Here is a 25,202-nt window from a genome sequence, read left to right on the forward strand (position 1 = left end):
ACATCTTTAAGAGATGAAACAAAGGAGAACCAGAGAAATCATCTTAAGAGAAATCCTCTAAAGAATGAGAAAGAAGTAAAAAATGTTCCAAAAGACAACACAAAGTTGTTCTTAGGTTTTTCTTTTATCCGTTGCAATCTCCCATAAAAATGAAGAGCTTATTCTTCTCTTGTTGTAGTTGGAGTTTATTTTCCTAGTTAAAACTTAAAAGGGTTTAATTGCGTACTCGGAGCTTAAAGACAAGAATCTTTGTTGATTTTTCTTAGTGTATCTCCCCATTGTTGCTCCAAACTTTCGTGTATTCACTTCAAAATCTGTATTTTTTTTACTCCCTCCGTCCCTTATAATAACTCACATTTTCATCTTATTAAACATTTCATTAAGTCATTTTGTTTTCTCTATTGCTTTTACTTATTTTCTATCCACCTATTTTCCCATTGTAAGGAGAGTCAAGCACAACAAACGGAGTCATTGCTCATCTGTGCAATTAAAGGCATGTGTCAGATGAGGCTACGAACAAAACGACAAAAATTTCCCAATTCCACCGAACTGAAAGGTTGGTGTTACGTACTGGTTTAACTCTATTGCGCCTTTACACGCAACAAATAACCGAGAGGTGATTGACCATGTAAAGGAAAAAAAGATGCAAGAAAAAGAAACACTCAGCCCCACTACACATGCAACACAAACAAGATGCAATCCAAATGACATCCTACTTTCCTCAATATAATGCCATTACATGTAAAAAAAGCTCGAATAGAACACATTACTGCAACGCAATACTAGTCTGTTAGTTAAACATCATACACCATAATAAACTAAGCTAAGAGTCAATACCATTCAACAGAGGATGTATTAGACAAGAATCCTCAGCAACCAAGGTGTGTTTTGCCTGAAGGGGGAGCACAAGTATTGGAAAAAATTTCCACTTCTTGACCAATAGAAAACAAACTGCTCATTTAAGAGTTCACACAACGGCACAATCAGGTTACCAATACACACCACATCAATATCTCCTGCGAGGGCTCCTGGAGCGCCGATCACGAGTTGGCCTGAAAAATGTCAAGGTTCCAAACACTCTAGTGTTAAACTCTGAAAAATCTTAATGATAAGTCACAGAATTTTTTACTAAATCGCTAACTTGCAAAAGGTCGAAGTTCTGACCAGTTTTAAAATAGATATTTAAGTTCATAACAGGGTGTCTATTAAAGGGGAAGAAGCATGGCATTTAGCATCTGCTTAACACAACTGAAAGGGGAAAGCTTAAAATTGGAATGCAAATCATTTTACAGCCATGTGCAGATGTACTGTCCAGGAAAATACATTTTCATATTGAAATCCATTTACCAAGGAGAAAACTATGCAACATCCATTTTAAATTCTGATGAACCTGAGCAACAAAGGAGTAGCATATGTTTTACAAACTTTAAAGGAGCTAGTTCGTGTTGGCTAACTTAAATTCTACAATGGGAAAATAGTAATACAGTAGTACAGTACCAACCCAGATAGAGAAACAAAACTCAAACCAACATCAAATGAAACTTTACCAATGACTGATGCTGCAATACAACACAAACTACCCTGATGCTTAAAGAAACATACCTAGCATTCTTTCTTCTGATTGACTCATTAATAGGCCCACTGCTGAAAGCCCAGTCGACATAAATGTTTTGGGTAAGAAGCTCAGATCCATTCAAATTCTCTATGGCATTTTTAGCTTCCTCAGCACGTTCATATTCAATCAGTGCATAACCCTAAAATCAAAATACTCGTCAGTACAGAAACCAAATCTTCAATTCAAGTGATCGAGTTGCTAAGAGAAAAATAAGTAGAACAGAGTTACAGGTTAATAAGAAAGCAAATTTTCCATTCCCGAAACTGATATTAAAACATCAAACAATGCCGGGTGTATAAAGAAGCACAGGTGACAGAAAATTCACTTAGATGGAAATAACTGTGTTCACAAATAGCCTATTAAGAGATACTTACCTTCTGTCAACAAAACAAGATGACTGAAAGAAGGGACAGAGGCACACAAGATGACAAGAGTATTCATTATTCCAAACAAAAACGAAAAAAGAAATTACAAGAATTGTGTCTTTCTTACTTCACATCCTTAAAACATCGAGACAACATTGATTTATACTTACAGCGCCCAAAAAAAATGTATTAGTGTGACGTCAGATCCTTGTCTATCGATGAGAAACAAATTAACAACCATTTGGTCCCTTAAAGTATCAGTTTGGAGCGAACAACTAAGCATGAAATGAAAAGAAATCCATGCCAAATTGCCAAGAGTCAAGACATGCAAAATTAAGCCAATTTGAAGTGAAATTACCATATCAAAAGTCAAATCATCGAATGGATCACAGGATCTGCTAAACAGACCTTAACACTATAATGCCAGCTATATACACATAAAAGGTGAGTACCATGTAGGTCAAATAATCCCATTTACCAGGTTAAACCCATATGCTTTTTGTCAAGTTGTAAAACTAGTAAATACAACAGGTGCTATTTGGAAAAAGAGTGTAACGAATCGAAGGCAAAATATAATTGCCCGCATTACATTGATATCAGTCCCTTCTAAGTTAAGTCCAACCTAAAAACATTCTTATGATCAAATTATCAATTAAAGACGCGACACCATTGGAAGTTAGTTAATTCCATTCACAACTGAAGAAATAACAACAAATCAGTTCCAAATAGAATGAAAGAGCATTAGAATCACTTACTTTGACGAAACCAGTGCGACGATCGAGATTCAAATGCAGGTTCTTAATCTCCCCGTATTCACCAAAGGCGTTTTGCAAATCATCCTCTTGCGCTTCCTCGTGAACTCCAGTGACCAGAATAATCCACCCTTCAATGGCTGCAACAAAATTGAAAGAACAAAATTGTAAAACAAAAAAACGAAACCCTAATCGGAAAATTGGGAATTGGGGAAAATGGGGGAAACTAACATCTCTGAGGGCCAGGACCACCCTCGGTGGTGAGAGAGTCGAAATCAGAGCCGGAGAGGCGGTTGTTGCGGTTGGTGTCAGTCTCCTGGCGGAAACCACGGCCCTTGGTCTTTTTAGGGGCGGAGAGGGAGGGAGCAGCGCCGGAAGTGATGGCGGATTTGAGCTTGGGGTGAGGCGGAGAAGCGTCGGCGTCAGGAGCGCCGTCCTCGTCCATGAGGTCATCGTCCTCCGGTTCGAAATCAAGAGCTTCTCCCTCGGCGGCGCCTCCTCCTTGCATCGCTGAAACACAGAGACTGGGTTTAGGTTTTGGTGGAATGTTAATGGCAAATGAGACTCAACTGAAGGGAAGCTACTTGTTCGTTGTGATTTATCACTTTGTAGATGTGAATTTTGCGAATTACTTTGCTCCTGGGGTTTATTAGGGCAAATGATATTTTTTTACAACAATTGTTTTTTTAAATTTATCTAAACAAAATTGACATAAGATAAGAGTTAGTATTATTTAAATAATTACCTTTAATGGAGATCTTGTAAGACCCAAAATTTTAGAATTAAATAGATAAATGATTTCCAGCTCACGCATAGGATTCTGTGTAAGCGTGAAAGGAACTTGACTCGTGTTTAATGTTTGGATTAATATTAAGAAGAGGAAAGTTCAGGAAATGACTAAGAATAGTAACATAGTCGTTATAGGCTACGGCACGAGTTTCATTCATTTCTGCCTTAGGGCAAAACCGTTAGTAAACGACTAATTTGCACTTAAAGACACGATGGGAAACTAATTCCAAAAATCTTCAGAGAAATGTTAGAACTTCTCTTAATCCTTCCATAATAAGCGTTTCGATACGAAACCCTGGAATTTACGAACACTCATTTCCGATACCGGGAGGTTTGCCGAAACTGAATCCCTGGTTTTTCTAGAGCTATTAAATTAACCTACGATGAAGACTTTTTCTATTCGGAGCTTCAAACGAAGATTCCACACGCGTACGCCCACTCTAATCGACGTTCCAAATCTTTCTTCAGAAGGAAGTTTCTGCATCCGAGGTCAAAATCAAAAAGTGCATAAAGTGCATTTTAAGCCGGTAAACATTAAAAAACAAGCCTCGAAAACCAAAAATCATACTGATATTTCTTTGAAGAATTAGAAGATTCAGCGGGAAGAATATCGTGTCTAAAATACGTTGGAATCAGTAGGAAAAATCGGAATCGCGAAATAATCATTTTCTCACGTTTTCAATTTCCTATAAATAGGACTTCAAAAAATGAAAAAAAAAATCAAAAAAAAAATCACACAACACACACACGGCCGTGAGCTTCTTGGAGGAAAGGAAGAGATTTGATTTTTTCCGGTTCTTGCCTGATCGTCGCTCTGTTCGTTGCTACGCGTAGGCCTCAAGGTACTGATGTTATTTCTTTCTTCTGATCTTAAATTTTGTCGCTTTTCTCTATGTCTTTCTGTGCTCAAAGTTTTGAGCTTTTTGTAAAACTGTCCAAATAACTTGATTTTAGTGTCTAAACTTATTCCCTGCGTGCCCCTGAGCATGTTTAGCGGATTACATTTTGCCGAATGTCGCCGAAATGCCGCCGGAATTCATTTCTGTAGGAAATACCCATTTTTGGCTAAAGTTCCGTCCTTTGGGCTTAAAACTCTCGACTGAGCTTAGCGTTAGTAGGATTAGTCGTCATAATCGTCGTTGGTGTCGACCCATCTAATTTGTTTTTCGAAATTTCAGTTTTGAATTTCTGAGCTAAAAATATTGACCAAAATACCCCTGCGACAGTTTTCGACCCGATAATTTTTCTGAGAGTTTCCCTGGCCTAGATATCGCCTAGGAATACCTAGGAATCGATTTAGACCGAAGAAAAAGTTCGGAAACCCTATTTTACATAGTGGCCGAAACCTATTGCTTAGGGTACCGTGTCCAAAAATAATTTTTGAGTCTCTATGACCTGAGCCATTGCGTAGCTCTTTTGATTGTCGAAATTTTGGCGCTGGTTTCATGTCATTCCGAGTTCTGTAGCTCGAGTTATGCTCGTTTTAGCGAACGAAGTTCCGTTGTCAATTCGTGCCTTAAGAGGAACTCTGAAGCTTTAAAAGCTTTCTTTCCGGTTTCGATTAGCGTTATTAGATAGTGTTACTTCTAGTAGGGCTTGTGTTGATGATTGTGTTTCCTTGTTCTAGGTTCACAACTTCCATGCCCAACTTCTACTCACGAAGGTAAGGGTAACTCGGTTTTAGAGTGTCTTTGAGTATTGCCTGCTTTTATCGCACTGCCTGCGTTTGAGATGAAGATGTTTATATTGATTGGCATTGGATTATGATTATTATGCTTGCAATGTTGTATGCTTGCTTATATTGACTGTTTCTGAGGCTTGTGCCAAATGTTTTCTGAAGGCTTCGGCCGAGTAAACTTATTGAGACGTGTGTCTCCGTCTTCTGAGAGGCTACGGCCGTTTACTGGTTTCTGTCATTGAACTGAGTTGGTATGCAATTAAATTGAGTTATGTTTGTTGATAATATGAATAACATGTGGTTACTCCGAATTAATCATTGGTTTAGGGATTGTTGTTGTTAACTAACTTGGCATATAGGCTTTGGTCCTTAAGTGGCGATGAGGTGGGTGTGGTCCCACGTGATTGTCCCGTCTTTCGAGGCGTTATAAAGTGGCAATGAGGTGGGTGTGGTCCCGCGGGATTGTCCCATCTTTCGAGATGTTCTAAAGTGGCGATGAGGTGGGTGTGGTCCCACGGGATTGTCCCATCTTTCGAGATGTTCTAAAGTGGCGATGAGGTGGGTGTGGTCCCACGCGATTGTCCCGTCCGGAGTGGCGTTAAGTGGCAATGAGGTGGGTGTGGTCCCGCGTGATTGTCCCGTCTTGAGAGACGTTGCTGATCGATCCATTTTGGTAGCAGCATATAGTTGCATTATAGGGAACTAACACCTGACCCTATGTTGTTGGATTTTAGTTATTGGTTTATTGATATCTGAATTGATATTATACTGTTGAAGTTTTTGATATTTGAATTGATGTTATATGTTAGGTTGTCGATATCCGAATTGATGTTATATGATTAGGTTGTTGATATATGAGTTTAGTTATGTTGCTGGTTTATTTACCATGATAGGTAGTTAAATTTGAATAGCATGATTTTCTTTTTCATACATGATAATTGTATGGAGTTAACCCTTTTCTATTTGCTATTTGTTGTTTGGGCGCTTAACGCTATTAGGCGATGGTGAGCCTTCCGCTGAAGCTTAGCTGTTCGAGTCGGAGACCGTGATCGTGTGCGGTCGAGTAGAGGTGGATGAAGCAGTTGCTTCTCCCTTTTTGGTGGACTATGTTTGAGTTTCTTTTTCCTTATGAAAACTCTGTTGTTTAAACCTTATTTCGCCACTGTTAAAGTGTGCGTACTTATTTTGGAAACTTGTTCATGATGATGTAAGACACTATTATTATTATGTCGGGAACGGGTTGTTGAATAAAGTCTATGTTATATATTCAATTATGTTCAGTTGTTTCGAAAAGGGAAGAAATATATTGTGTTTTCTTAGGATTACGAAATAGTCCTTAGATTTTGTTAGGTAACTAATGTGACTCCTCAGTTGAGAAACCGGGGTGTTACAGATCTCATGTTCGAGTCTTGTAGATAGATAAAAAAAAAATCCGTTAGGAGAGTTAGTTATATTGTGATGTAGATGTTTTCGACTCAAATATGATTAAAAGTGAAGGATGATGCCTGCAATCATCAAAAAAAGGGTGTCTTTGAAGAATCGATGGTGACTCTAAGGTGACGATTTAGGAAGATAATGAAATTTGTAAGAGCAACTCCATCCTGGTTCCTTAATCCAATGGGAGCACCTAAGGAACAAATCTTACGAGATACCCAGTGGAAGGTGATGATATGACATGAGTGATTGCTTAAAAATATGATTCGTCCTTAGCTCATGAGCTATGGATTATGGGATTAAAATAAAAAACTATTTTTTTAGGTGTATGAATTAAATATATGAGGTATTACAAGACCTAACCGAAAGTAAAATAAGGCACCATTACTATAGCAGATGTGTATCGGTTACATATGAGTGAGTGCCTTATATTTTATGTGACATTTTGGGCTCATACAAATAGTGATAAGGTACCTTAGTACCAAGCATTGGAGATGCTCTAAGACACCTTCTCTTATTACATGTCATCATAAGACCTCTTATCATTTTGGCACCGTTATGCATTGTATTTGGGAGGCTTGCAACCATGCTTTTTCAGAGGCAGTGAGGTGGTCGATATCACATATGATGAAGAGGGTTGAATCGCAAAAGCTTGTGTTTGCCACGACCATACGAGGGAGCTATCAAGGTAAATTTTGATGCATTGGTTTCGAGTTATGGTTTAGCTGGTTTTGGGTGTATTGCTAGAGACCATTTTGGAGTTGTGCTACTCGCAACCTCTTGTGCTCTTGTTGTCTATGTGGTTTTTACTGTGGTTGCAGGAACATAGAACATAGGCTTGTCGTTAGCTTTGGATCTCTGTTTCCGCAATGTCATTTTGGAAACTGATTGTTTACAATTGTATGAGTTTTGAGTGAGTGCTTCTCTTGGTCTTGGTTCTTCTTATCTTGGCTCAATTGTTTGTGATTGTCAAGGTCTATCCTCTTGTTTTGACTTTGTTGATTTTTCTTTCATTCGTATAAATGACAATACCGCCCATGATTTTATTGTTAAGGGGGTTCATCCACAATTTGATATTTAATTGGATTGAAGAGGTTTCTCCCTCTCCTTCGCCGTAGTTCTTTGATTGATCATGATATATTAGCCTCATTACCTATTGTTTTTTTTAATAATGCAATTTTCTATAAAAAAAAAAAGAACATTCTGATGTTACTTTCGTCTATTTTATTTACCTTTTTTTTGTTGAAAAGTCTATTTTATTTACCTTGTCACTCCATTTCATTTGTCAAAAGTCAAAACTCAAAAGGGGTAATTAATATATAGGCAATATAAGTAATTTTTTAGCACCAACTGGGCCTTATATTGCAATAAATGTTAATTTAAAAACTAATGGGTGTGTATTACAGAAAAAGAAAAAAATAATATTTTAATGTGTAGAAAGTTTATCTTGGATATCCAATCTAATCCATCATCATCTCCGTATTCTCATCATCACAGTGCAGAGGTTTCGTCTCAAACAACGTTCTGGTTCTGTTGTGCTCATACACACTCAACTCACTCACTGTAACACTGTTCTCTGTTCTTCTCTTTGAAAACGAGTATGAATTCCCTTTCTCCAATCACACTCCATGCCCCTTTCTCCACAAGATATGGCCGCGTTTCCGTCAAGGCCTCCATTGCTGTTGAGCAACCCACTAAGCTTGCTCTCATCAAAATTGGTACCAGAGGAAGGTACTCTTTCTTCTCCCATTTCTGCTTCCGGGTCTTCTCATTATCGCCACATACTTCAATTATTTTCTCTGTTTGATGTGAAAACAGCTCTGCAATGCCTTGGATCTTTGATGACCCTTTGATTGAGCCCTGTAATCAAGCTTGTCAAAAAGCTTAATTTGTATTTGCAATGCGTTGGTTTATCTGTTTTTGGAAGAAATGCTTTCCTGGGGTTTATAGATTTTGTTTGTGCTTATAGTATCTTCAAGAAATTGAACAATGCTTTTCTAGGGTTTATAGATATTGTGCTACAGTCATCTTGATAAGGTAGATTTATAACTTATAAGTAATACCCATTTAAGTTTACAGATAAGTTTAATTAGTATAGCAATCTGTCTTTTCTTGTGCTATGAAATTCTGTTATTTAACTGTTACCCAATTGTTTCTAGCTAGTGGATTATGCATACTTACATCTTTGGTGTGACAAATATTCTCAGATTCTTAATTCCATTTTTGGTTGTTTATATACATTTTTTGTGTGTAGAGCAGTCCACTAGCTCTAGCTCAGGCTTATGAGACCAGAGACAAACTCATTGCATCACACTCAGAGCTAGCGGAAGAAGGGGCTATTCAGATTGTGATAATTAAAACAACAGGTGACAAAATACTCTCGCAACCGCTTGCAGATATTGGCGGGAAGGGCTTGTTCACCAAAGAAATAGATGAGGCGCTCTTAAACGGTGAAATTGACATTGCTGTCCATTCCATGAAGGACGTTCCTACTTACTTACCTGATAAAACAATTCTACCGTGCAACCTTCCGCGTGAGGATGTTAGAGATGCATTTATATCCTTGAGTGCAGCTTCGCTAGCTGATCTTCCCGCTGGAAGTGTCATTGGTACTGCTTCACTAAGACGGAAGTCTCAGATACTCCACAGATATCCATCTCTAAATGTAAGTTCATGTTCTTTTATACTCATTATTACCCTAAGTTCTAACAATGTGAGACTACAAAATAATTGTTACTTGTTTTACTAAAATCAGCTCCAGCAGGTGACTTAAATGGATGTCAGCTGTATAAGATTGAAATTTCCTATACAGATTGCAGGATGTTGTCCAAGTTGTCACAATATTCCTTCCAATGTTAAAAGTTAATCATAAGTAATTTGAAGTTTCAACCTATGTTCTCAAAATAATACAGAATGTCAAGTTGACAGATAGACACTCACATAAGCGCTTTGCATGCTGAAACCTCATAGATATGTCGGGCTTTTTAAATGCTTCTGAAAGCATGTCATAGAGATTGGTATTGCTACATATCATATTGGCACCAGTTGTGATCAAAGCATTTCATGCAATCATTTGGATGGTTGAGTTAAGCAGACCATAGTTAATATGCTTGTTTTGTCGCCTTATTGACATGGATTAATTATTATAGTTGCCACTGTGGAGTAATAGCTCATGTCATCCTTGTGACTCTTGCTCTAGGATTATGGGCATTGCATGCGTCTTCCAAAAATTGTTGCCTAACTTGCCTTCTTAGAAAGCTATATGGTCTCTTGCTATCTTTGATGGATTTTGTTTTGTAAGAATTTTGTTATCTTTCTTGAAGCATTTCCTGTTGTGCTGCTTCTGTTTAATTGTTCTTGTGCTACTTTATTTGTGAAATTACAGCGTTCCGAACCACTGATAAATTGTTCTTGATTTTATTTCTCAGGTGCAAGATAATTTCCGGGGCAATGTCCAAACCAGGTTGAAAAAACTCAATGAGGGAGTTGTCAAAGCTACACTATTGGCATTAGCCGGACTCAAACGGTTAAATATGACAGAAAATGTTACTTCAACCCTCTCGATTGAAGAAATGCTTCCAGCTGTGGCCCAAGGCGCGATTGGAATAGCATGTAGAAGTGATGATGATAAAATGGTATGTGTATAGTGCACATCTTATCCAATATGCTGGTGGCCTGATAAAATCGTAGTTTCTTTACTCATTTTAGTCTAGAATCTCAATATTCATAACTTTGTGGTTGACTGGTTTGTGCAGGCAGAATACATTGCATCATTGAACCATGAAGAAACAAGGCTGGCTGTGGTATGTGAAAGGGCCTTTCTTCTGACTTTGGATGGGTCTTGCCGCACCCCTATTGCAGGCTATGCTTCCAGAAACGAAGACGGAAATTGCTTATTTAGAGGATTGGTTGCTTCCCCGGATGGAACTCGTGGTATGAGCACATGTTATAGATTTATATAATTTGATTTTGTCAGAATTTCTAACCCCTCACAAGGAACTATTCTCTAAGCTTTCTTCTAATCTCCTCTGTGCAGTGCTGGAGACATCTAGGGTTGGTCCATATGCTGTTGAAGATATGATTGAGATGGGTAAGGATGCTGGCAAGGAGCTTCTTTCTCGAGCTGGACCTAACTTTTTCAGTAGTTAGCAACAGTTTAAAATGCTAGTGTTTATGGAAGTTTCTTGGTCTGTTTTTAGGTCATTGTCTCCCACGTTAATCCCTCTCCCAAGTTAATCCAATTTTTTTACCTGTTGTAACTTTGAAGTAGATTAATGTTGAGATGAGATTGAGAAAGTGGACCTCTCATTAGGGTCAAAGTGTTGTATTTTAGAGATTGGAATGCCATTTTTTTTTGTAACTTGTATAATTTCCACTATAGTCAACTCTGAAGAGTTCATGCTAGTTTCATTGCCTCATTACTATTGCACTGGAAACATACTTTTGGATATGGTTGAAACTTGAATTGAACTCATACTATGACAAAATGTACAAGAAATGAAGAAATGAATGAATTTCCATCAGTATCTTGCAAAAAGTTAGCAACAAAGAACCTCGATGACCACTACCATAATATACAATCGCTTCAAAACAGTTAATCATCCATGGTACAAATATGGGCACTTGCCATTAGAAACTCCTGAGTTTTATTTTCATTTATCATTTTATATTGGATTCACTTTTAGTAGACAAGTTACACAGCAGAAAGTATGCCAAAGAAGTAGAGTTTAATATTCGAGAACACTAAAAATTGCTCTTATTGGTTGCTTCGGTTATCCTGACTATTCTTCTTGACACTACGGAAAACATCTTGCATTAACCTCTCATGCTCTCTTAGCATGTCATCAATGTTGCCACCTGGAGGTACTAATGGTCCAGAACAATGGATCCTATTTTTCTTGGGCACATACCCCTGTAATCACAAAGGAAAACAAAATCAAAATGGTTCCACGACAGAGAACAAAAGTATATCAATTCTTGCACGTAAAAGAAAGAGTGCACTAACATGCCTTGAGGCTTATCATTATTACTACACTGACCTAGGTTATGATAAACTGAAAATGAGATAATTAAGAGAAGTTTGTTCTTACCATCCCAGGTTCTTGTTCCTTTTTAACAGAGGAGGTAGATAAATCTGCCACGTGATTCAAATGTGACCTTTGTGTCCTTAACTCTGGATTGTTCCTAGATCTAGATGATCCTGGTCTTTTACTCAATGAAGATGGTCCTACTGCACTGCCAAGTATAACTGAAGTAGAATTTGCATAACCATTTTGTAGAGATGCTCTTGTTGTCTCACACTTGTGAGATCCACCCTCCTCTTGTGACTCATGTTTAGGACGGGACACTCTAGTATTTGACGTGCCCTGCCAAAAATATTAAAGTAGCCATGAGAATTGAACAACAAAATTGTAAAAAATAATCACCATGAAGTTATTTTCCCCCACAAATATACCCGCAAAGATGTATCTCCCCTAGCATTATACTCTGGTGTTTCCAGCACTTTGCCTTCTCCTGCTCCTCTTAAAACAGATACTGGCCTACGTCCTTTACCTGCTTCAGTGTTTTTTCTGATGCAAAAACAATAATTAAGTTTTATGAATGTTAGCAAATGAAACTTCTTATCAAAATAAGCTCAAAATATGCTATAGGTAAATGCGCTTATTAATAAGTTAATCTGAGCACTTTGTGAAAAAAGCTCAAATCAGGTTATGGTTTGTCATAAACTATTTACATAAGTTCTCTTAAACACTTACATCAGTGCTTATACTATAAGAGAAACTCAAATAAGCTCTTCCAAGCGGGGAAATATAGAAAGTGATCTCATACAGGAAATCCTTTTGGATGTAAAAGATTTAATATATTCTGAGTTTCGATCAAACAGTGTATCTACCAGAGGAAGCTTAGTTTGATCACAATTGACTTAAAGGTAGTCTACTTGGTGTTACAGAGTTTCAAGACACATGACCCTTATGTTTTGCATATATTGCATGGGAAAGAGAAACTCATTATTGGGGACTGCATTATTTGATGTTAGAGTAAAAAAAATATAATCAACACAATAAATAAACTAGCCACCATCATAATTTGGTGTTAGTTGCAAACGTGTTTTGGTTATCTGTTGGTTGCAGGCATGACTTACTTTCTCTACAGGTTAAACACCTGAGTTTATTCCCTCTGGAAGGATATGATCTTAAGAATTCAAGGAGTTGGACCATTCTGACTTGATGAATATAGAACGATACAGTTTTGGTCCTTGTTAGTGATGTTTCATGCTTATGTTCTGAGGAAGATGTTTAGTTCCTACCTTGTCTATTATTGTTTAGTTCATACAAGTGACTAATGAGAGAAAAAAAGATTCAGACAACTAACTCTATTTAACAAGAAGGGTTTATATTTTGTACTTTTGCAGTCCAAAATGTAAAAGATGACAATAATAACATTAAAAAATCAGTCAGAGTCTTCAATATCTTATTTATAAGAACATAATACCTTATTGCTTCTTTATCTCGACGCTTAGCATCAAACTCCTTGCTTGGTGGAAACTTTGGTAAACTTGAAGGATCACAAGGTAGTGGATTTGTAGTGAAGAACTGACAAACATCCAACATGAACAGTAACAAGATAAGTAAGACATCCAAAACAGTTATTACAAATAGAGCAAGATCAAAGATGAATCCAAAATTCAGAAAGTGATTGTCCTAACAAGCCATGAAAAATTTAATCACATTGATGAAATTGGATTTTATAAATTTCACATAAAATGAAGTTAGTTTTAAATGAACTACCTCACTGTTGAGTGCGGAAGCTGCAGATCCTCGATCATCTGGTTCTATGGAAAGGAGCTTATCAGCAAGAGCCAATGCAGCTGGAGAAAAGTTTCTAAATGTGTCGGATACTTGGCGTTTGTAACGGTGTTGTGGTTTAAAACTTGTTGCATGTGGAAACTTTGTTCTCTGCCAATACTCTTCAGATGGTGAACCACAAAGCTTAAAAATCTTGTGCATTTGTTCCACCTGCAGAAATTAAATGATTTTCAATATTAGATTATAATTCATTGCCTATGCTCAGTAGTAATACAAATACATCTGTAGAAATTATTTCATTGAGATTATAACATCAGCAATTATGAAAAAACCTTATGAATTATCTCTAAACTATTTTGAGCTTATGAAAACACTTACGAAAACAGCTTATGAACTATCTCTAGACTATTTGATCTTGTTCTCATACGCTACTCAGATTAACATATGAATAAGCCTTTATACCTATCAATAAGTCATTCTGAACTTATTTCAGTAAGTTTATGAATAACGTTTATGTGTTAAGTGTTAATTGTCATTACCGCTTAATTAAGCTGTTTTTTAAGTGCACTTTAAATGAATCAAATTAACATGAATAGCAAGCATATTGTTTTATGAAAAGTACCTCTGTCCTTCCAGGCATGATAGGCTTCCCCACCAGCAATTCTGCTAGAATGCAACCAGTACTCCACAAGTCAATTGCAGCTCCATAGTCTGTAGCACCTAGCAAAAGTTCAGGTGCCCTATACCACAGAGTCACAACACGGCTAGTCAGTGGCTGCTTCTTCTCAGGATCGTACACGGTTGCAAGACCAAAATCTCCAATTTTGAGATTTCCATTGTTGTCAATCAGAAGGTTTGAACCCTTGATGTCACGGTGCAGCACGCCCCGGCTATGGCAGTGCTCAAGCCCACATAGCAGTTGCTGCATGTAACATTTAACCTGCAAAGTCCATGCATAAAACAATTCCACACCATAAGGAACCTTCTATTACTCTTTTTCCTAAGCGACTTACAATTTTCTTTTTATTTATTTAAGAGATAAGCCACTCTATCAAATAGCTATAAACTAGTTTCCATAACTGAAATGTATTGTTCTAACAGAATGTCTCACAATATGTGAAGTATTCAGTTTGAGAAGACAGAAGATGCATGCACTCATCTGCTTGTAAGTGTACAAGATGATATTTAAAATCCTTAGAATTATCTTAAGAATAGCTTCAAAACTACTTTCTCATGCTTTGGAATTTATAACATGGATGATATGTTGTACCTGTGGTTCAGTGAATTTTATGCTAGGTACAGCTGCTAGACCAGCAAGGTCATGCTCCATGTACTCAAAAACAAGGTACAAACTGGTGGACGTTCTAGATGTGACAAGACCCTCAAGTTTGATGATATTAGGATGATCAAGTTGGCGCAAAATATAGATTTCCCTCGCCATAAAACGAACACTTTCAGGATCAGCACTTGAAAACCGAACTTTCTTCAAAGCCACAAATTTGCCAGTTTCAAGGTCACGAGCTTTATGCACACTGCTATAAGCCCCTTGTCCAATCTGCACACACACAACATTCACTTAGTGTAAATTAACATAAACACCTTTTTTTTTTTTCATCCATTGAGGCAATCCTGCATTCACAGAGACTTGAATCCGAGACCTCTGCTTAAGCTAGATAAACCCCACACACTACATAAACATTTTGAAACAAAAGGGCCTCAAATATAGAAGTGATATTAGAACTAACTTGGGCTAATTTTTCAAAGGAGTCTGCCCTTCGAGGCACCCACCCTTTGATGGCTTCCGCGGCCACTGAAGACAACCACAATGGCCATCCAAAATCTACATGTTCTCCTATGCTGTGCGGCACGCTGAGAATTCTACTCATGATTGGCTTTCTTTCAACTCCATCACCATCTGTTGTCATGCATCTATGGTGTTTGCTATTTGTTCCATTCAAATGGTTGGTTTTATCATCAGGTAGCGTTTGGTTAGAGCCCCTGATTAGATGTGATGTTGTCTTAATCAAATGGGGCACTGAACCATCAAACTCTGCAGCTGAAACAGCAGGAGCAACCAATTGCACTGAAGATTTGTTCAGCTCTTTTTCTTTCTCATATTCCTCAACTTTGTCTTTGTTTGAGGACTCCTTTGAGCAGATGCACCCCATGTTTTATCAATCAATCTATGACTTCCCTTCTGTGGAAATTGTTGTAGTTAAGCAACTGGGTACACTTGTATTTTTCTTGGGAACCCAGAAGCTCCCACCCTTCTAATTCCTCCAATCAAGTAGCCATTCACCGTGAAAACTTGTATCGACTGTCCTTTATTGAGAACAAAAAAGATCATACCAGTGGAAAATCCTCCCAAAGAACTCAATGTTGCAGCATATCAATGTAACTTAAATCCCAAGGAAGGAAAAAAAAAAGAGTGTTGTAAATTTATGAAATATATAGCTTTCAGAATTCAAGGCTCAACACCTCCAGATTCCTCCATATTGCAGAATCTCAATGAGGACTCAAACACAATATGACAGAAGATTTTGAAAACCAATAGCCCTATATGAAAATATGATCACAAAAGAACAAGGAATGGATTCCCCCAAAGAAAAAGAATGAAGGGAAGTTTCTCAAAATTCTTGACCTTTGAGGGGATAAAAGGGGGTGGAAAAGGTAAATCCTTGACAAGAATTTCCTGCTATGAACATAGAAATTCAAAATCACAATGCAGAAGATTTTTTATTTTCTCTATGTTCAAATCAAAAGAAAAATGAACCAAAAACTGATTTTGATTGATGTTTTGTTCAGTACATAGCAAAGGGTGGTGAGATTGAAGGGAAGGAAGAAAGAAGGAGGGACATTAATGGAAAATTAAAAAAATAATAAAAATGAGTTAATATGATTATGGTTTGATTTGGAAGAATGGTTGGAGACAGGACAATAGAGATGAGAGATTTACGGTGTGTAGAATGTAATGGAGTGCGAAAATTGCGAGACACCAAGTGTTCCAGATTGACCCTTGTCATCATCATCATCCCTCTATCACCTTCTAACATCTTCATATTCGCTGGAATTTGGATAGTTAACAGATTTCTTACACATCAAGTAACAAGAACTTTAACTCCATACAATTTCTTTAATTAAATGACTATTTTCACTAAATTAACGTTTTTTATTTGAAACAACTAAATTAACGTTAATAATGTCACATTTTAATATTTCAAAATATGTATTTTATGATGTAACTGTAATATAAAAATAGTTACTAATTGTTAAATTTTACAATAACACCTTAGTTAATAATTTTTTTTAACCAAATGACTTGACGTATTGGTTCAGCACTTTATCTCTTAAATACATGGTTAGAGGTTCGAGTCACAATTCTTGCAAATGAATAAACTTATTGGTCACCCTCCTATCACTTAGTGTACTCGGTGAGAGATTAATCTCACCTTTATCGACGGTGGGAATATGTTGGTTAAAAAAAAAAAAGTTAATAGAGGATGGAAAGATGGAAGTAGTTGTGGAGATGGCTTGTGAGTAAGAGTCTGTTTGGATGTACAGACTCTAAATTGAATTTGTTTTAAAATATTCGAGAATAGTTATATTTTTAGAAAAATTAACATAATTTTCATAAGTTTAAGACAAACGTAACTTATAAATAAGAAGGTAGAGATTCATCAATTGCATAGATCAATTGATACGGGTTGTTCTACCTCAAAGAAAATCATTGAATTTGAGTTCCTGGAATGGAACTAAGTTAAATATACTTGTGGTTTAATAAAAAAAAAATAAGAAGGTGGAGCAATGGAGTGCATGTGTCTCCAATATAGCAAGCGGGTGTAGGCAGAGAAATTAAAGGACATCATGCAGCCTGCGGGAAAATCCAAATCAAACTTCCATCCGTCACAATATGAGCTCTTTCCACATCCACGTGTGCTCACAACTCTTCCTACAATTGCATGTTAATGTTAGTTTTCAACTTCAACCACTACATGTCAAATTCACATGCATACCCTCTCTTCTCTCTTATCTAACCCTCTCTTCCATCTCAGTTAAACTGAACTATTTCCCATACTCTTTGTTGATCACTGGTCCTTCTTTGAAGCTATGGATTTTATAAATTTTGTGCTTAATTTGTTGGTCCCTCCAACCAGTTTGATCACATTGGCTTTCTCATGGCCAGCACTTTGTTTCCTCAATGCTTGTGAGTGGCTCTATAATAGTATATATGGTGAGGACATGGATAATAAAGTGGTCATCATCACTGGAGCATCTTCTGGCATTGGAGAAGTAAGTTATGTTTGCTTCTTAATTCATAGGAAAGGGAAAAAAGTAAAGTTATTTTGTGTGATTTTTCTTATGTGTGTGTGGTTTGGAATTGCAGCAAATTGCATATGAGTATGCAATAAGGAGAGCAAATTTAATGTTGGTGGCACGCAGAGAGAACAGGCTAAGAGGGATTGCTGAGAATGCAAGGAGAATGGGTGCAAGGTATGTGATGATTATGGCTGCAGATGTTGTGAAGGAAGATGATTGTAGGAGATTTGTCAATGAGACCATAAATGTCTTTGGCCGTGGTATGTTCTTGCTACTACCTTTCACTTCATGGTCCATTTTTCATATTGCAGATTAATTAGAGACTTATAGTCCATAATTGTTAAATTGTTAAAGTAGTAGTGCTGTTTTTGTACTTTTTAACCGGTATCCAAACAAGCTCTAAATAATGACTCAAGTTTTATAATTGTAATCAGTAATTTTGCACTTTTGAATTATCACTCTGACAATTCCAATTTACAACAGAGAAAATTTTGTTGTCTAAAGAATAATTAGTGAAAGGAAAGGTCAATTTCCACCTTTACATTCTTATTACTTGTTTAATTTTCCATGATCTTGCTTTTGTTTGTCTTTCATGAGTGCAGTAGATCACCTAGTAAACACAGTAAGTCTGGGACATACATTTCACTTTGAAGAAGTTACAGACACCTCAGTTTTCCCTGTTCTCTTGGTAAGAATTCCAACTTGCATAGTTGAAATTTCAGTTGTCACTTCCTAATTCATTGAAATTTTGAAAAGTTTATGAAGGTTGGAGCTTCATCTAGTCTTTAAAATTTTTGATTCTCAGGATATTAATTTTTGGGGGAATGTTTATCCCACGCTTGTAGCTCTTCCTTACCTTCACCAAAGCAATGGCCGTGTTATTATTAATGCATCAGTTGAAAGTTGGTTACCTATGCCAAGGATGAGTTTATATGGTGTAAGTATATATGCACTAAGTTTATCATTCTCTCTTTTCTTTATACAAAAGCACAGGGCTGGTGGATAATTTAGTAAAACCAGAAATAACCAAAATTATTCCACAAACTGTAATGAAATCACTGAAGAGAAAAGGACTCTATAGGTAAAGACAGAGATGTCCATATATATGCAGAGAATTGCCATAGAAGTAGACATCAGCTAATAGACAACAGGCAATGAGGAAATAAAAGAAAAAAACCTTTCTTTCAAACCATTAATAATATTTCAAGGAGCAAAATCCCACATACATGTAAGAAATAAAAAATTTACAGATCTTGCACTTTGTTCAATCTGAGAAGTTCGGTTTTATTCATTGTCATTCAATTTAGCTATTACTTTGGTTTCTGATTCACTATTTTCTGCATGTAAGGCTGCAAAGGCAGCATTGGTGAACTTCTATGAGACGCTGAGATTTGAATTGAAAGATGAGGTTGGAGTAACGATAGCAACACATGGTTGGATTGGGAGTGAGATGACGCGGGGAAAGTTCATGCTTGAGGAGGGTGCTGAGATGCAGTGGAAGGAAGAAAGAGAAGTAAGTCCATGTTAGATGGTGCTTTCATTTTCATTAGCACATTATGTACAATCCTAATAAATCATAAAGAATGTTCAGTGTCATGAACCAATTATCCAAAAAACTTAAGTTGTTCGGTAAGGACACATGAATAATTGTATTTCTAACAATACTTGAAATATACCCACATGGCAATGAATTCTTGATGCTTGTTTGATTTTGTTGGCTATGGATTTAGGTGCATGTAAGTGGTGGGCCAGTAGAGGAGTTCGCGAGGTTAATTGTATCTGGGGCATGTAGAGGAGATGCATATGTGAAGTATCCAAGCTGGTATGATGTGTTCCTACTATACAGGGTGTTTGCTCCCAATGTTCTCAACTGGGCATTCAGGTTGCTTATTTCTCCACATGGGACAAGAAGAACTTCTTATGTAGGCACCGGAAGATCCATGGATGCTGTGAGACCTATGTTGGAGGGAACTTCTCCTTCAAACACACATGCTGCTGCCAATGCCATGGCTCCTCTTACCTTCTCTGGCCAGCTGGTGCAGCAAAAGATGGACTGAATTGAATGATCCTCCGCAAATAGGGCCATCTACATTTCTAGATGCTTGTATTCTTGCTAGAAGCATAGAAATCATCCTTGCTTTGTGGACATATATGTGTCATGTTTTTAGACTTGAGTGGTTAACATTGGAACTAAACTTGTGTTGAAATGATTTCCAAAAATCTCTTGGGTCTTTTGGTTTAAACTAAAGACTGATGCATTTCATATACACACTTGAAATACATCTCAAAGAGCAAGTGCATTTTATCGCAAAAGTATTATAGGAGTTAAGTTTTAATTATTGTAGACAAGGAACTAAGACATAAAATCCTAATTTTGAGGGACATGCTCATAGTTAGGCAATTGAAAAGTTGATTGAATGTGAGCATGCAAGAAAACTGTTGGGCCATAGAAAATGCAAAACAAAGGAGATGATTTAAAATACAATCACAATTGTGACAGCCCCTACCACGACCGTGCTCGCCTTAATTAATCTTCACGACTGTGCTCCTGTCCTTCACACATGCAATTTTTTTTTGTCATTTTTCCATGTTTTCTTCATCTTTTCCACTTGGATATTGCATAATACAGAATTATCATAAAAACTGTGAGTTATATAAAGACAATGTAACAATTAAACACCAATTCACATGGGAAATCACAGGAACAGCCGAAAAGGACTCCACAGTTGCGTATACGTAAAAAAATATTGCAGAACTTCAAATTGATGGCGAATATAAAGGAATTCAATTGAAAAATCTTAACAATTTGGGTATTTTCTTCCGTGACTTTGTGTGTTACATTCCCCGTGAGAGCAACATGGTTGCGGATGCTTTGGCCAAATATGCTTTCTCACGATGTCCTTTCTTATAGCTTTGTTTAATTTTCCGTTGTAACAAAAAATAAAATAAAAAATAAGACTTGCATATTTGATTTATAATATTCAATTGAGCCCTAAATTAATCTACAACGCTTATCAGAAACAACTGGGTGACTGTCGATCCATTCGCAATTTCGCACAAACAGAAACAACTGTGTGTTCCTACGATGTTGTCGTCGTTCAGAATCTCTCTGTTTCCCTCACTCTCAAGAACCCTTCACTGTCACTCTCGTAATGCTCCTTCCAAATTCAATGTTGGTGATGCAATCTCCTCGTTCAATCGCATGCTCCAAATGCGTCCTTCTCCACCCATTATCGAATTTAACAAGTTTTTTACTTCCCTCGTCAAGACGAAGCATTACGCCACCGCCGTTTCCCTTTCTCAACAAATGGATTTCAGGAGAGTTATGCCTGACTTATTCACTTTCAACATCTTGATCAATTGTTACTGCCACCTAGGTCAAATTACTTCTGCTTTTTCTGTACTCTGCAATATTTTCAAGAGGGGTTATCAGCCTGATACCATCACCTTTAATACAATTATCAAAGGTCTCTGTCTTCAAGGTGAGGTTCATAGAGCACTGTGCTTTCATGATGAGATTGTAGCACGGGGGTTTCTGTTGGATCAGGTTAGTTACGGGACCTTAATCAACGGGTTATGTAAAATTGGACATACAGGACCTGCACTGCAATTGCTCAGACAGATCCAGGGAAAATTGGCTCAACCTGATGTGGTAATGTACAGCACAATCATTGATAGTTTATGTAAAGATAAACTTGTAAATGATGCCTACAATTTATATTCTGAAATGCTCGCCAAAAGAATTTCACCTGATGTTGTCACTTACACTACGCTAATATCTGGATTTTGCATTGTGGGTCAATTGAAAGAAGCAGTTGGTTTGTTAAATCAAATGGTAGTGAAAAGCATCAATCCAGATGTTTATACCTTTAGTATATTAGTTGATGCTCTATGCAAGGAAGGAAAGGTGAAAGAAGCCAAAAATGTGTTAGCTGTCATGATCAAAGGAGGGGAAAAACCTGATGTTGTTACTTATAGTTCTTTGATGGATGGGTATTGTTTAGTTAATGAAGTAAACAAGGCTGAAGATATATTTAACACCATGACCCGAATGGAACTGGCTCCTGATGTTCAGAGTTATAGTATCATGATTAACGGATTATGTAAGATTAAAATGGTTGATGATGCCTTGAATCTATTTAAACAAATGCATACTGAGAATATTACTCCTAATGTTGTAACTTACAGTTCTCTTATAGATGGTTTGTGCAAGTCTGGGAGAATCTCTGATGCTTGGGAGCTTGTTAATGAGATGCACTCTAGAGGTCTACCACCTAATGTAATCACGTACTGTTCTTTATTGGATGCTTTATGCAAAAACCATCACGTTGACAATGCAATTTCTTTGATCAAGAAAATGAAACACCAGGGTATTCTGCCAAATGTTTACACATACACTATACTCTTGGATGGACTATGCAAAGGTGGAAGACTTAAGGACGCACAAGAGGTTTTTCAGGATCTTTTAATTAAAGGCTACAATTTAGATGTACGGACGTATACCATAATGATTAATGGGCTTTTTAAAGACGGCTTATTTGATGAAGCATTGGCATTGATGTCAAAAATGGAAGACAACGGTTGCACCCCTGATGCTGTAACATATGAAATAATTATTTATGCTCTCTTTCAGAAAGGTGACAATGATAAGGCAGAGAAGCTTCTCCGTCAAATGATTGCTAGAGGTCTATTGTAAGAGTAAAACTAGGTAAGATGCTTTTGAGCCTCACGTAAATTTTCTTACCAATGTATTGTCTCTACTTAATCTACTTTATTTATTTATTTTTGTATTAGTGATCATTGTTAGTGTTTCAGATAACAAACCTGTCAAACCTAGCTGAGACTTAAGTTTTTGGGAATGCTTATAGTTGACTCTATTTACTGCAAGCTATTAATAGTTGAACTTGAACTTTCTTTTGTTTTTAATTTCTTAAGGGTTTGTGTTCTTTTCATTTGTTATCCTAGTTTGCGAGCTGTTTTTGGCTTCTGGGTCTTGCTGTTTTTTGCATTTTCAAATTTATCAAGAATCATTGTTGTCTCATGTAGTTCAGGTTGGAGTCGGTAGCATTAAAATCTAGTAAACTACTTTTGTTTTCCTTTCAATCTGGGTTTCTATTACAAATATACTAGCGGAAGCAAGCTTGACATAGTTTATTTTACAACCAGATTCTCCCCTTTGCATTATACATGATATTAAAGTAATGAGAGACTAAGGGCAGGTGGAAAGTGGACATAGGGTATTGAGAATTCACAAATGCAAAATGCTGAATGGCACAAGTCTAATCTGGCATGAAATCTCTCCCCTCACTGTCTCTTCTCATGTTCTGCATCTTGATTATTGTTAGAGAACACACATACATAAATGCAAAATGCTGAATGACACAAGTCTAATCTGGCATGAAATACAGGAATCTTTGCCTTCTCATGACACACTTTCTGTCAATATCTCTATCTCTTTGTTGTTTTGTTTTCCCTCCTCTAGTTACTCTCTCTTTTTTCCTCCCTTTCTCTTTTGTCCAGCTTTTGTTTTCCACTTCAGGTCACCATTCTATCTTTGTTTTTCACAGTTTCTGTTCTCCTCTTCAAATTCAGACCTGTTGCAAACTTGCTATTAGCCTTTGTTTTCTTCCTCTTAATCTTAATTGGCTTAATGCTGTGGAAGGGCTTGGCAGAACAGAGGTTGTGTTTGTCTAAGGTATTAACCTAAGCTTTATAGAACTGGTTTATTCTATGCTACTGAATTTGAGGCTGTGGAAGAGCTTTCCGCGCCTGGATTGAGGAGCCCTGTGAGGGTTGAAGATTGAGTGGAAACATAAAAAGCAATGATTTTGCAGCATCAACACAACTAGAAACTTTAAAGATGCCTTGAGGTCTTCACATTGAACTTTGAAGTACAACTCATTAGATTGGATGTACTTTGCCATCAAAACATTTCTCTTTCATGTTATTAGGGTGAATCAATTTAATAATTTTATCATTTTATGTAATTTAGCTCTGACTCTCTGGCTGGTATTCTTACTAGATCCTATATATGATGTTTCACGCATTTCTAATGGATGCATAAAATGTTTCTTGTATTGCTGTAGATGCATGTGGAAATGGAGTTTTCTAAGCAGTGTTACTTTGGTTAACTTCCTAAACTGGATGTTGTCTGTTGGAACTCAATGATAGCAGGGTTCTCAATCAATTTTTTAGAACAAAATGCTTTGTCTTTCTTTACGTAGATGTGGCAGATAGGGCTTCTTTCCTTCTAAGTTTTCTTTTGCTGCCATAGTTAGTTCTTGTGCAAAACTGTCTTCTTTATGTAAAGAACAAGAGATTCATGCTCAGATCATGAAAATTGGTTATTTACGTGACATGTTTGTGGGGAGTTCTCTTATTGAATTGTATTGTAAATGTGGCAATGTACCTGGAGCCATATGCTTTTTTCTGAAATGTTACCAGAAGAGAGCTCATGAATGATGTCCAAGTCACTTTGTCACACAAACAATAATCTTTTATTGGTTGGATATAAAGTCAAGAAATAAGATCACAATATAAGGCTCTATGAAACCAAACCCCCTAATTTTACAATGGGAGCTCTAATTATGGAGTGAAACAACCACCAAATTAATTATGGTTACTTTCATTGGTCTTAATTTCTTACATTCTCCTCCAGGAAGATGGTCAATAATTCTCTATGATAGCACTTTGATAACTATCAGAGGAAATCCAACTTATTGATTGCTTAACTGGTGTTTCATGTCGTCTAGTTGACATGTTTCAGAATTCAGATGCAAGAATTATAAAGTTTGAAAATCCTAGAAACTTTTTATGGAACACTTAATCCTAAAGTAATTAAAAGCATATACACTAAATTCTACAGATTTATCTAAAAACATTTGCAGGGATCAAAACTGATTCATCTTAAATTTTAATGGACTAAAAGCATATCCAGTCTTACAATATATTTATAAGGGTAAAGTTTAAAGAATTTTTTTTTTGAATTTAAAGTTTAAAGAATTTGAAAATATTATATATATATATATTATGTTGAAGATTGTTTTTTAATTTATAATTTAAAATGCAATGAAATAAATTAATTGTACAATAAGTGAGTATACTAAATTGTCAGTTTATCTGCATTTTGAGTGTAAAATATTTTTATACAGAAAGTCCAATAATTGAATGCACATATTCGAACACAATTATATTAGATGTTTGTTCAAAAGAAATTTACACCGAAAGTGCACAAACATTTAATTTGCATGCACCGACACTATAATAAGTTGATTTTTACACATATCCAATCATATCTCTTTGTTTTCCATTTTAAATATTTTTAAATTCAAATTTAATTATGACATGACAAATTGAAAAATTCTAATTAAATGATTGTGTAAAACATTTTTACTCTATTTGTGCATAATAATTAAACTCTAAACGAAGTCCAACCATATATATTAA

At 36.5% G+C, this 25,202-nt stretch overlaps 5 protein-coding genes and 1 long non-coding RNA gene across 8 annotated transcripts; 4 read left to right on the forward strand and 2 right to left on the reverse strand.

The window, feature by feature from the left end:
* Window positions 1-694: 694 nt before the first annotated feature.
* On the reverse strand, window positions 695-3,405 carry LOC130741270 (RNA-binding protein Y14). Its single transcript, XM_057594119.1, has 4 exons — window positions 2,964-3,405; window positions 2,736-2,872; window positions 1,603-1,754; window positions 695-1,052 (listed from the first exon to the last, which is right to left on the reverse strand). The coding sequence occupies exons 1-4, from the start codon at window positions 3,238-3,240 to the stop codon at window positions 1,007-1,009; spliced, it is 612 nt and encodes a 203-aa protein (XP_057450102.1). The 5' UTR covers window positions 3,241-3,405; the 3' UTR covers window positions 695-1,006.
* Window positions 3,406-3,915: 510 nt separating this feature from the next.
* LOC130735899 (uncharacterized) lies at window positions 3,916-6,470 on the forward strand. The gene is made up of 2 exons (XR_009018594.1): window positions 3,916-4,363; window positions 6,198-6,470. It is a non-coding gene; the product is annotated as an uncharacterized LOC130735899 (long non-coding RNA).
* Window positions 6,471-8,084: 1,614 nt separating this feature from the next.
* LOC130741272 (porphobilinogen deaminase, chloroplastic-like) lies at window positions 8,085-11,051 on the forward strand. The gene is made up of 5 exons (XM_057594121.1): window positions 8,085-8,364; window positions 8,893-9,298; window positions 10,062-10,268; window positions 10,389-10,566; window positions 10,670-11,051. Exons 1-5 carry the CDS (start codon window positions 8,234-8,236, stop codon window positions 10,780-10,782), a joined length of 1,035 nt encoding a protein of 344 aa, XP_057450104.1. The 5' UTR covers window positions 8,085-8,233; the 3' UTR covers window positions 10,783-11,051.
* A 103-nt stretch (window positions 11,052-11,154) lies between these two features.
* LOC130741271 (probable serine/threonine-protein kinase At1g09600) lies at window positions 11,155-16,295 on the reverse strand. Its single transcript, XM_057594120.1, has 8 exons — window positions 15,185-16,295; window positions 14,710-14,994; window positions 14,062-14,379; window positions 13,422-13,649; window positions 13,126-13,226; window positions 12,089-12,203; window positions 11,724-11,999; window positions 11,155-11,545 (listed from the first exon to the last, which is right to left on the reverse strand). The coding sequence occupies exons 1-8, from the start codon at window positions 15,605-15,607 to the stop codon at window positions 11,390-11,392; spliced, it is 1,902 nt and encodes a 633-aa protein (XP_057450103.1). The 5' UTR covers window positions 15,608-16,295; the 3' UTR covers window positions 11,155-11,389.
* Window positions 16,296-17,546: 1,251 nt separating this feature from the next.
* LOC130735900 (11-beta-hydroxysteroid dehydrogenase B) lies at window positions 17,547-19,978 on the forward strand. Its single transcript, XM_057587772.1, has 6 exons — window positions 17,547-17,729; window positions 17,824-18,016; window positions 18,359-18,444; window positions 18,562-18,693; window positions 19,105-19,269; window positions 19,487-19,978. Exons 1-6 carry the CDS (start codon window positions 17,547-17,549, stop codon window positions 19,811-19,813), a joined length of 1,086 nt encoding a protein of 361 aa, XP_057443755.1. The 3' UTR covers window positions 19,814-19,978.
* Window positions 19,979-20,779: 801 nt separating this feature from the next.
* On the forward strand, window positions 20,780-24,112 carry LOC130741273 (putative pentatricopeptide repeat-containing protein At1g12700, mitochondrial). 3 transcript variants are annotated; one of them, XM_057594124.1, is made up of 3 exons: window positions 20,780-21,859; window positions 21,956-22,464; window positions 23,843-24,112. In XM_057594124.1, exons 1-2 carry the CDS (start codon window positions 20,842-20,844, stop codon window positions 22,450-22,452), a joined length of 1,515 nt encoding a protein of 504 aa, XP_057450107.1. In that variant the 5' UTR covers window positions 20,780-20,841; the 3' UTR covers window positions 22,453-22,464; window positions 23,843-24,112. The 3 variants fall into 3 exon arrangements, with proteins under 3 accessions (XP_057450107.1, XP_057450105.1, XP_057450106.1); XM_057594122.1 differs by having other exon boundaries at window positions 20,780-22,464; XM_057594123.1 differs by lacking the exon at window positions 23,843-24,112 and adding an exon at window positions 23,324-23,743 and having other exon boundaries at window positions 20,780-22,464.
* The last annotated feature ends 1,090 nt before the right edge of the window (window positions 24,113-25,202 follow it).

Source organism: Lotus japonicus, chromosome 2, assembly GCF_012489685.1.
Source record: "Lotus japonicus ecotype B-129 chromosome 2, LjGifu_v1.2".
Classification (NCBI taxonomy): domain Eukaryota; kingdom Viridiplantae; phylum Streptophyta; class Magnoliopsida; order Fabales; family Fabaceae; genus Lotus; species Lotus japonicus.

Excerpts from the sequence above, each read along its gene's own strand:
- LOC130741270 (XM_057594119.1), bottom strand. The coding sequence starts at position 3,240 with ATGCAAGGAGGAGGCGCCGCCGAGGGAGAAGCTCTTGATTTCGAACCG. Across the intron at positions 2,873-2,963 it reads TGGTCCTGGCCCTCAGAGAT|CCATTGAAGGGTGGATTATT; the intron begins GTTAGTTTCCCC and ends ATTTTGTTGCAG. Across the intron at positions 1,755-2,735 it reads GTCGCACTGGTTTCGTCAAA|GGTTATGCACTGATTGAATA; the intron begins GTAAGTGATTCT and ends TTTTGATTTTAG.
- LOC130741272 (XM_057594121.1), top strand. The coding sequence starts at position 8,234 with ATGAATTCCCTTTCTCCAATCACACTCCATGCCCCTTTCTCCACAAGA. Across the intron at positions 8,365-8,892 it reads AAAATTGGTACCAGAGGAAG|TCCACTAGCTCTAGCTCAGG; the intron begins GTACTCTTTCTT and ends TGTGTAGAGCAG. Across the intron at positions 10,567-10,669 it reads TTCCCCGGATGGAACTCGTG|TGCTGGAGACATCTAGGGTT; the intron begins GTATGAGCACAT and ends TCCTCTGTGCAG.
- LOC130741271 (XM_057594120.1), bottom strand. The coding sequence starts at position 15,607 with ATGGGGTGCATCTGCTCAAAGGAGTCCTCAAACAAAGACAAAGTTGAG. Across the intron at positions 13,650-14,061 it reads TCATGCCTGGAAGGACAGAG|GTGGAACAAATGCACAAGAT; the intron begins GTACTTTTCATA and ends TAATTTCTGCAG. Across the intron at positions 13,227-13,421 it reads CTTCCGCACTCAACAGTGAG|TTCTTCACTACAAATCCACT; the intron begins GTAGTTCATTTA and ends GATGTTTGTCAG.
- LOC130735900 (XM_057587772.1), top strand. The coding sequence starts at position 17,547 with ATGGATTTTATAAATTTTGTGCTTAATTTGTTGGTCCCTCCAACCAGT. Across the intron at positions 17,730-17,823 it reads CATCTTCTGGCATTGGAGAA|CAAATTGCATATGAGTATGC; the intron begins GTAAGTTATGTT and ends TTGGAATTGCAG. Across the intron at positions 18,445-18,561 it reads CAGTTTTCCCTGTTCTCTTG|GATATTAATTTTTGGGGGAA; the intron begins GTAAGAATTCCA and ends TTTGATTCTCAG.
- LOC130741273 (XM_057594122.1), top strand. The coding sequence starts at position 20,842 with ATGTTGTCGTCGTTCAGAATCTCTCTGTTTCCCTCACTCTCAAGAACC.